The 9,597-nt window shown below is 57.7% G+C and overlaps 2 protein-coding genes across 4 annotated transcripts; one reads left to right on the plus strand and one right to left on the minus strand.

The window, feature by feature from the left end:
• Positions 1–415: 415 nt before the first annotated feature.
• Positions 416–7,853, plus strand: LOC121666691. Of its 3 annotated transcripts, XM_042032559.1 has the most exons (16): positions 419–544; positions 854–961; positions 1,045–1,117; positions 1,256–1,412; positions 1,495–1,540; positions 2,367–2,425; positions 2,532–2,567; positions 3,562–3,614; positions 3,885–4,017; positions 4,097–4,293; positions 4,517–4,562; positions 4,663–4,728; positions 5,237–5,296; positions 5,450–5,532; positions 5,690–5,784; positions 6,533–7,853. In XM_042032559.1, the coding sequence occupies exons 1-16, from the start codon at positions 508–510 to the stop codon at positions 6,565–6,567; spliced, it is 1,284 nt and encodes a 427-aa protein (XP_041888493.1). In that variant the 5' UTR covers positions 419–507; the 3' UTR covers positions 6,568–7,853. The 3 variants fall into 3 exon arrangements, 1 of the variants encoding a protein (XP_041888493.1); XR_006016736.1 differs by lacking the exons at positions 5,690–5,784; positions 6,533–7,853 and having other exon boundaries at positions 416–544; positions 4,884–5,296; positions 5,450–5,488; XR_006016735.1 differs by lacking the exons at positions 5,690–5,784; positions 6,533–7,853 and having other exon boundaries at positions 416–544; positions 4,517–4,728; positions 4,884–5,296; positions 5,450–5,488.
• LOC121666694 (histone H3.3A) lies at positions 7,514–9,259 on the minus strand. The gene is made up of 4 exons (XM_042032564.1): positions 9,102–9,259; positions 8,533–8,674; positions 8,303–8,456; positions 7,514–8,215 (listed from the first exon to the last, which is right to left on the minus strand). The coding sequence occupies exons 2-4, from the start codon at positions 8,658–8,660 to the stop codon at positions 8,087–8,089; spliced, it is 411 nt and encodes a 136-aa protein (XP_041888498.1). The 5' UTR covers positions 8,661–8,674; positions 9,102–9,259; the 3' UTR covers positions 7,514–8,086.
• Between the last annotated feature and the right edge of the window lie 338 nt (positions 9,260–9,597).

Here is a 9,597-nt window from a genome sequence, read left to right on the forward strand (position 1 = left end):
GCACCGCCCCCGGGAGCTCCGCACCTTCCCCGAGCCCCGCACCGCCCCTTCCCACGGTCCTCGGAATAGCTGTTCGTGTGTGGCCATCCCTGCGGACAGGGCGAGTGCTCGCCCACACACCCTCCATGTGTACCTACGGCGGGGCCGGCACCGAGGCTTTATAACACGTAAATACATATCCCAAAGCCTGTCCTCATACACGTAGGGATAAATCTGTGTCTTCTCTGCACGTGTGTCTCATATACGCGGGTTTTGCCGATACAATGCGTGGAATTGATGTATCTGTACAGATCAATATGTGTGTGTGTCACTGTGTTACACCTATATACCTCGGTGGCCGTGCTTTCAGCTTAAGTACACGTACACCTGTGTGTGTGTGTGAAGTTTCCCCCGCCCGTGGGGCCGGGCTGCTCCGCTCCTGGGGCGGGGCTCGTTCCCCATTCCCGATTCCCGGTTCCCGTCCAGCCGCCGCCGCGGGACCGCCTGGCCCTGGGGGACAACGAGCCCATGGCCAGGAAGGAGCCGCTGCTGAGCGCCCTTAAAGGTGAGCGTGGGGCCCCGGCGCCTGTGCGAGCTTCTTCCAGCAGCGCTCGGCCGCGCACCGGTACCGGTCTGACCGGACCGACGGCGGGGCCGTGCCGGGGCTCCCCGCGCCAGCCCCGCCGCCCGACCTTGGCTTCGAGGAAGTTTAGCCGAGTTCCTGCCCAGCGCAGCGGCGGCAGCCGGGGAGGGGAGGGTCGTGCCGGGCTGTCGGACCCCCCCGCGGGGCCGTGCAGAGCTGTCCCCTGGGTGCCCCCTCCCCTTTCCCCGGCTGGGCACCCACGGGTGCCGCCGCTCTCTCTCCTCCCCGCAGGAGGGGTGCTGCGGCTGCGGGAGGGCAGCGGGCCCTGCACGGACACCTCGCCGCACCTCGTGTCCCTCTGCCAGCTGCTGGAGAGCATCCTGCGCAAGGGGCTCCGACGTGAGTGACCCTTCGTGCCCGGGCGGGGGTGGCAGCGTCCCCAGGCCCGTGGCGAGGGGTCTCGCACTCCGTTTCTCCCGCAGAACCGGCCTGGGGCTTCCGGAGACGGGACTACTGGCACTGGCTGGAGCAGCTTCCCACGGGGACCAGCGGCCGGTGAGAGTCCCCGAGCCAGACCGGGGTGAAAACCTGAGCTGTGGCGGCGTCTGTCGCGACATGCTGATCCCACAGACCCCAGGTGCAGGGAGGACGCTCCCGTATGCTGCCAAAGCTGCTTCCCCTCTCCCCAAACAGGCCGACCCCTCTCTCCATCAGCATCCGGAGAGCCGGGGGCTGCGAGCGGACGCGGACGGCGCAGGGCCGGGGGCGGTACTTTCTGCGCTTGGCCCTGCAAGGGAAGGTGCTGGCGGTGGCCGTGAGGCAGCTGGCACAGACCCCCCGACTCCTGGAGGTGCGGCACGCGGGGGAGCTGCTACCCACGGGCGATGGGCTGCGAAACGGCGGCTAATCTGTGCCGTTTCACTGTGTTTCAGTTTTATGATCCTAGGAGCTCCATCCTCGGCAGTGAAGATCTCCGGGGTAAGATGGTGGCTCGCCCGAGCCTGTGTTATGGCACTGCACTGCTGCAGGGGAGGGGGAAGAGTCCACTTTGATTTTTCTAATCCAAACTTAGCGCTGGAAACTAAATACGTTGCTGCAGTGATGGGGGGGAAAAAAAGGTGTAAATATTTAGACAGTATTTGAATCCATCTAAGATTGGCTTTAATGGCATGGGATAGAGAAATTCTTTCTGAAGTATCCTCCATGTTATTCCTTTGTACCAAGGATTCTGGCTTAAGCAGACCCCGTCTGGCTTTGAGGGGAGGCCTGGGCTGAGGGGTGGCACAGGGGGTTTAAATGGCTGCATTGCCTTGACAGGCTGCAGCACTCCATCCATCCACAGCCGTGCTCTTTGGGGGGCCAGGCCAGGGAGGAAGCCTTTAATCTTTTGATTATGATAAATAACCCCATGCTAAACCTGTACATCAATGGTTTATAAATCACCCGCGCTGCTGGTGCATGAGCAGATTGCAGACCTGGCAGTGTGACCACAAGGCTTGTGCAGGAGAGCCTGGGCATCTTTGCTGTGCTTCTAAGGGGAGAAACAGAGTCAGTAGCATTTGCTGCAAGCCTTGGTCTGAATTCAGGGGAAAAAAGGTACCAAGCTGCACTTGTGCCAGCAGCAGGAGCCTGGGATGAGCCTCCAGCAGCAGCCTGGATGCTGGGGTGGTCTCAAGGCCTCTCTCCCAGGACTCATTAGTTACACTGAAAATGGCTTTATTCTGTCCTCTGCCGTGTCCCTGTGAGGCGGTGGCTGCCAGGAACCCGGTGGTGACACTGCCTCTCCATCCCCATCCCTCTGCAGAGCCCTTCCTCTCGCTGCTGCTGGTGCTGACAGAGATAGATTTCTCCCTGGACGTGCAGGTGCAGTGGTGAATCAGTGGGGTGATGTCCAGCACAGGGCTGCCAATGTGGGGCCCTGGCCCCTTCCTCGCCAGGACTGATGGCGCCGACACTCCTTTGTTTGCAGAACTGCAGCTTCTTGGACGAGAGCTGGCTGCTGCCGGTAAGAGCCCATGGCTCCCGGGAGCCATCCTTCCGCCACCGGGCCCTCCCTGAAAAGTCCAATGAGGAAGATAAGGAATGGTTTGGTGGGGAGGGATTGCCACGCACTCCAGGGTGAATTGGCTCAGGTTCACCAGGATGAGCAGACCTGCCTCTGCTATCAAGGCTGGATCCTGCTGAGTGCCTGCGCTATCACCAGGAGCAGATCCCAGCATTCCTGGGAGTAAAACCAAGCACGAGAAGTACCCAGGCCTACATTGCTGATATAAGTGAAGTTTTCCCGTGCTCCCTTCCCTGATTTCTTGCCAAAAAAATCCCCATTTCCCTGGGCTGACATAGATTACGCATCAGTTGGTTTCATTCTTGGTTTGCTCAGTTAAACGTCAGTGTGTTACTGAGAACAGCGGGGACGCCTTCATGTCTTTTAACGATGAAGAGCATCCCTCCACCGCCTTTTAAACCGAAAAGAATCCCCAAAAAGCTCCAGGCAGCTTTGGGGCTGGTCCAGGCATGCACTGAGCCATGGTGCTGCTGCAGAGCCTGGGATCCCGCTGGCTTTGGGGCATTTCTGACAGTCAGTGCCTCCGGCCGAGCTGGCCGTGTCTCGGGTCCCCGGCTAATGCGATGTGACAGTAAGTGCTGCTGCAAACAGCAGCGACTTTGGGGAGGGGCAGCTGCATCCCCCAGCTGCGTGGGGACATGTGGGGTGAGGCAGGAGGGCTTTTCAATGAGTTAAGGGTTTGCTGTTGCTTTGCTATCCCATCCATAGAGCAGCTTTGTCCCTTCAGGGTCTGGGCACAGCCAAATCCCGAGAGAGGACAGAGACAAGCAGCCACTGATGGTCCTGGCTCAGCCTGGGGCACCGGGGACTGGTCTCTCCCTGGGTTCCCAAAGCCCTGGTTTGGCATCAGTGCCAGAAATGATCCAGGGCATGGGGTCCCTTGGGCGTCCCACGGCCACTGGCAAGGCTACTGTCACCAGCCACTCTCTTTCAGGTGTGCTGTACTTACGAGACAGTCCCGTGCCGAGCACTGGGGATGGTGCTCAGGTAGGAACCCTTGATCCTCCTCTCCACTCTCCAGAGGGATCTGGTCATCACAGCACTGAAAATGCCCCAAAAAGGGTAATAAATACCCTGTTAAGAGCATTGGGGCTGTCTTGGGTGCTTTTCTCCCCATCAGCTCAGCCTTGCCAGCATCTGCTGTCTGTGAGGTGTCTTTTCCCTGCATTCCATGTATGGGTGGAATGTCATGCATGGTACAAAAGGGGAGCCAGGCAGGGTCCCTGGCACTGAGCTGAGGCTCAGCTGCACCCCCAGGTACATGGACGGCCGAGTCTTTGTCACCAAGGTGCTCCCCGAGAGCCAGGCGGAGGTGGACGAGGTGGTGCTGGCCGGTGACATCCTCGACGAGATCAACGGCTGCTCACTGAGATACGCCTGCCCTGGGCAGGTGGGTGGGGACAGAGGGCTGGGGAGTCCCCCCCGTTCTGCCCCCCTGCTCCCCTCTGCTCCCCCCTCCCTCCCTCCAGGCTGGGGCCGTGCTGCAGAGGCTGAAGGGACAGCCGCTCTCCTTCCGCCTGCTCCGGTGGCGGTGGCACGACGGAGCCGTCTTTGAGCCACTGCTGCCCTACCTGAAGGCCCTGAAGGAGAAGGAGCCCCACTTCCAGCTCCAGCACAGCCCCCGGCACCGGGGTGAGGGGGAGCCGCGGCAGCTGCAGGGGGGCAGGTGGGTCTGTGCCATGGGGAGCCCCCAGGCTGGGCTGAGGGTCCTGGCACTGGGGTAGCCCCGTGCCCGCACTATCCCTGATCTCTGCTCAAGGCTGTGGGGCCAAAGCTGCTCCCATGGCCTGGAGGTGAGGAGGGAGCTGGGAGCATCTTCCCCTGCAAAGAGCAGCAGGAGGGATGTGTGGGGTCCTTCTCCTGATGCCCCCGAGCCCTTTTCTCCCCAGGTTGCTCTACAACCTGCAGTACCTGGGCCAGACCAGTGTTGGGACGGTGAGGCTGTGGGGCAGAGACCTGCCATGGGGTGAATCGTCTCTTCTGCAGTTCTTTTCATGTGTCCAAGGGTTATTCCCTCCTTCCCATTCCATTTCAGTTTGGTGGCAAAGAGGTGCTGGAGGGGGCCATCCCTGCCGTGCTGGAGAGGGACTTGGCAGCGCTGGTGAGCGCCGGGGCTGGGGACATCCTGGGAAGGGCTCTGTGAGAGAATGCAGGGAAACAGGGTCTCTGCCATGGGTATTTTTTCCTGCCAGCTCCAGGTTCGCTTAGCTTGGCTGAGTATTTGCCGCCCCATCACCCCTGTGGGGTTTTTTTCAGGTCAGAAGCATCTCTGCAGCCAGGATGGGAAAGGGCATTAAGGAAAAAAAAAAAGCAACCACATGCAGGAAAGCACTTGGAAAACTCTGGGAAGTCTGAGTCTGGTTCTGGGGCTGCTTTAGGGCTCAGGTCACTGTTGTTTGAGCCTTTGGGGGGTTGTTTGTGAAAAGATTATAAAGTGTGGAAGCATTTTAATGGGGAAAGTGGGGAAAAAAGGGCAGCACAGAGGAAACTTGAAAAAGCTGAGGTTGACTGTGCTTCATCACCTCTGCATTTGGATAATCTCTGGCTGATTAAAAACAGAGCTCAGGGCTGTGCTGATTGGGGCTTCTTCCCCCTCATCCCCCCTGCAGGAGGTTTTATTTGATGTGAAGGAGGCAGAAGTCCTTGTGCAAGAGAAGGCTTCTTCCAAGGTGAGTGACATCCAAGGTCGGGGTGACTCCCAAGGATGCTGGGAATCTGGTGGAGCGCAGCTGGAGGGGTCCTGGGGACAGTATAAACCAGGAATGGGGCCGACAGGGACTGACCACAGCCCCAAACAGTGGCCCCTTCCTGTTCCTGTGCAGCTCCTGTGCCGCCATCCCTACCCCTCCATCTCCTGCGTGGGACGCTGCACGTGGAGCCCCAGGATCTTCGCTTTCTGTGTGGTGTGAGTGCTGCCTGTGGGCCCTGGGATGGGGATAGAGGGATGTGGGTCTGGGAAAATAAACAAAAGGGGTCCAGAGCAGCTGCAGGGTCCCTGGTGCGGTTGAAGGCAGGGCTGGGCTCGGAGCTCTGCTGGATAATGGACGTGTTTCCATTTTTAGCTCTTCCCCCGAGAGCCCTGATGGGAGCACGTTCGACTGCCTGGTGTTTGCATCCAGTTCTGAGCAAGAATGCGAGGAAATCATCGGGAGAATCGGTAAGGGAAGGGCTTGTGGGTTCAGCTACCTACAGTCACACTCTGGAATACCAGGAATTCTGTTCTGGTCCAGCACATGCAGGATCTGACTTAATTCCTTTTGTTGAGGTTACTAAGATGGAGAGATACTTAGATATTTTTCTGGTGTGGGGTTTTTTTTAAGGACCACTAGACAATGATTTTATTTTAAGAAACAGCTTCTAGGCATACCCAGATGCTTCATTGTTTCCAGTAAGGACTTGGAAGAAATACTGTTTTCAAGGGATGCTATTTTAAACATAATTTTCTTGCAGGAGCTGAGGCTGCTACTGCAGCTCAGCACCAAAGCAAGCATTCACAAATCCCAGTACTTGGAATTTTTTATTTTCAATTGACCTAAATGCAAGCTGGACTGCTGAGGATCCTCAGATTTCCCATAGGGACATTCCGGCCAGGCAGTGTCCCTGGAAAGAACTGCCCAGATGATTGGCCTGAGATCACTGAGCCTCACCTAAAGTTTGAGGTGGTGCTTAACTTTGCCTCTGTGAACTTAATTACTTTCTATCAAAGAGATCTTTTTCACTACAGCTTTAGCAAGGAGAAGAGGAAAACGCTTGGTTAAAACCTATCATTTCAGAACAGGATTTCTGCAGGGTACTGCTGTGAGCCAAGGGCTGGGTTTGCTCTGGGTGCACTTGGAGCAGGGTAGGACAGGGAGGGGAGGAGGAGGCTGTGTAAGAACGAGGGTAAGGAGGGCCTGTTCCTCCAGCTGCAGGATTTAAGCACACGGAGTGGTTTGTCTGAGGGAGAAGCGCCTGATGAGCCACCACAGGCCCAGCAGCAGCTGAGGGATGCAGGCCCTGGCTCCCAGGGCACGAGCTGGGAAGGTTTTCATGCCCTTCCCCACCATCCTGGGGGAGATCATGGACAGCCAGTCCCGATTGACCCGAGCCTGGTCAGAACTGCTGCTGCTCTTTCCCCAGAGCACCACAGCACTTTCACTGCAATAAATCAAGCCAGGCTGGCTCACCCACTTCCCTGTGCTGCTTTCTGTGACAACTCCAGCCTTACTCGTGCAGCCTGTTCTGGCAGGGCTGAGCAGCCTTGCCCTCCAATTTCAGCGTTAATTACCCGTGGTTCAGGCGCAGTCTGAGCACTTCCCCTCCACCACAGCCCAGCAGGCCCTGAGGAACCCAGACCTGCCTTAGCCAAGCCCGAAGCAAAGGCTGGAATATAATCCCACTCCATCCAAAAAAGCCAGGGTGGGAAATGAATCCCATGGAGCACCCAGCCCATCTGCTCCCAGGGTGTATAATTAGCTGTTCTCCTTGCACACCATCCCACTGAGCTGATCCAGGACTGGCACAGCCCCAGCCCCTGGGAACGCTCCCCCACACCTCAGCACCGGCACTGCTTGGGAACAGCCAGACCCATCCCAATTCCAAAATAAACTTTCCCTGCATCCACTGGAAAGAAGGAAAGAACTAAGAGCTGGGTTTGTGCCCTAATTAGAGAAAAGCCCCCCCCAAAAAGCTGCTGCAGCCTCAGCCAGTCCTCCTGGATCCTACAGAGCATCATCAAAATCTCCAAACAGAACATCAAAATCTCCAAAATATTCCAGAAGTTCTCCAGTCTGTTGCCAGCCGAGGTTAAGTAGCCACAGCAGCAGCCCAGGATTACAGGAAGCTGTAGGAGGGGAGGCAGAAGCATCTTCAAGCCCATTCAAACCAAATGACAAAGACTCCTCACATGTGAATGTAAAACATTTAATTTAAAAATGTTGACACTACAATATATAAAATAGCTATTATAAATGCACATAGTGTATTCTATAGCTGCCAGGTTTACGTTTTTAGGAAACTGTAAGTTACACTGTGGTTAAGACTTGTAGTTTCACCCTCTGAAGGAAGTCCACATTTGATCACAGTGATGCATGGTCAGACTAACAGCCCCAATTGTTAAACACTTGGATCAAGTCATAACCAGTTTTATTGCAAAAGGACCCTGTACACATTTATATCAATTCTAGTACCTTACAAGTTTATCTACCCAACAAGTCATTAACATACAGAAACATGCATGAGAAGCAAGAAAGAACACCCATCCCTTCTGCATATTAGCAACTTGTCACTCCCGAGCCCGAGGCTCAACATCACTGAGGTTTATGTGAACAGTCACTTTTAGCATTCATCCTGAGTGAAAGATGGAATGACTTAAGTACAAATGCAACATATTATAAACAATTTCTTACAAAAAAAGTCACAAATTAAAACCAAAGTATTTTACAGAATTAACTACAAAACACCATAAAAACAGCCTTCACTTAAGCCCTCTCTCCCCGTATCCTGCGAGCCAACTGGATGTCTTTGGGCATGATGGTGACTCTCTTGGCATGGATGGCACACAGGTTTGTGTCTTCAAACAGACCCACCAGATATGCCTCGCTGGCCTCCTGTTTCAAGAGCACAAGAAGAAATGTTGTTAGAAACGCTCAGCGCAGCTCCCCCAGCGCCGCGGCCCAGCCGGCCCTCAGCAGTACCTGCAGCGCACCGATGGCTGCACTCTGGAACCTCAAATCTGTTTTGAAATCTTGGGCGATTTCCCTGACCAGCCGCTGGAAGGGCAGCTTGCGGATCAGCAGCTCCGTGGATTTCTGATAACGACGGATCTCACGGAGCGCGACGGTTCCCGGCCTGCATGGAAGAGGGAGGAGGGGGCGGTGAGGCGGGGCAGGGGCTGCGGCAGCCGGGGCCGAGCCGAGGGCCTTACCTGTAGCGGTGAGGCTTCTTGACGCCGCCGGTAGAGGGGGCGCTTTTCCGGGCCGCCTTCGTGGCCAGCTGCTTGCGCGGCGCCTTCCCCCCAGTGGACTTGCGGGCGGTCTGCTTTGTACGGGCCATTTTTCCTCACTTACCTACAGAGACAGGCACGCGTGACACGGGGCCCAGCTCTCCCCGTCACCCCCAAGCGCGACAAAACACCAGCCAATCCCCTCAAGCTCCAAATGCCCCCCTCCCCCGCCGCGGGCAGGCGGCCAGCGGCCTCCCCCGGGACGGGAAGGAGGAGTCACGGTTACCCCACCGCCCCCGCCTCGCGGCCCAGCCGCTCCCTTCCCCGGGGGAAGCGGACTGAGTCACGCCGCCTCCTCCTTCCTCCTGGGCCGCCCCGGGGTGGGGGGGGAGGGGGGGTGAGGCGCAATGGAGGGGGATGGGAACCGGCCGTGACTCAGGGCACGTAGGCAAGGCCCGGCCTGTCCGTCGCGCTCCGGGAGGACGCAAGGCCGCGAACGGCCACACAGCACAACCGCCCGCTTCGGGACGCACCCGCTGTCCGGTACTTACCGGTAAGAAGAGAAGGAAGCGCCGCTGTCGGTAGCGCTGCGCGCCGAAGCCTCTGCGCTGTGGTACTACCTCGAGCCGCTCCTCAGCCGCCGCGCCGCTCACTGCGCCCTCCCCGCCGCGGGGACACGCATTTTATAGTGGGGGCGCGCGCGCGCCGCGGTGACGTCACAATGCCTGCAAGCAACGCGCCGCGCTATTGGCCGGGACCTCCGCCGGCGCCGTCGCGTCACCACACACAAAGGCCGTGCTCCGGTTCCCCGGCGCTGATTGGGCGCGCGGCCGAGCGCTGATTGGTTGTTAAAGTAGGCTTCCGATTGGGTGTTGAGAGGGGAGAAGGAGCCAATCGGTGGCGGGTGGGCGCTCTGCGCGCTGATTGGACGAAACGGGGCAGGGTTTGGATCCTACCCTTTGTTGCGAAGCTCCACAATGGGAAGTCAATAGGAGCGGGGCGAGCGGCGCCGGCGCCGCGGGATTCCCCGGGCACCCCCGGCCGGCC

This window comes from Corvus kubaryi, unplaced genomic scaffold, assembly GCF_017639235.1.
Source record: "Corvus kubaryi isolate FWS band 111438036 unplaced genomic scaffold, C.kubaryi_AGA036_p1.0 37353, whole genome shotgun sequence".
NCBI classification, from domain to species: Eukaryota; Metazoa; Chordata; class Aves; order Passeriformes; family Corvidae; genus Corvus; species Corvus kubaryi.

Bases quoted from the DNA above. Each gene is read 5' to 3' on its own strand.
- LOC121666691 (XM_042032559.1), top strand. From the start codon at position 508: ATGGCCAGGAAGGAGCCGCTGCTGAGCGCCCTTAAAG. The intron at 1,413-1,494 runs GTGCGGCACGCG...ACTGTGTTTCAG, and splicing joins AGACCCCCCGACTCCTGGAG to TTTTATGATCCTAGGAGCTC. The intron at 4,294-4,516 runs GTGGGTCTGTGC...TTTTCTCCCCAG, and splicing joins CGGCAGCTGCAGGGGGGCAG to GTTGCTCTACAACCTGCAGT.
- LOC121666694 (XM_042032564.1), bottom strand. From the start codon at position 8,660: ATGGCCCGTACAAAGCAGACCGCCCGCAAGTCCACTGGGGGGAAGGCG. The intron at 8,457-8,532 runs GTAAGGCCCTCG...TCTTCCATGCAG, and splicing joins AAGAAGCCTCACCGCTACAG to GCCGGGAACCGTCGCGCTCC. The intron at 8,216-8,302 runs GTACTGCTGAGG...CTCTTGAAACAG, and splicing joins CAGCCATCGGTGCGCTGCAG to GAGGCCAGCGAGGCATATCT.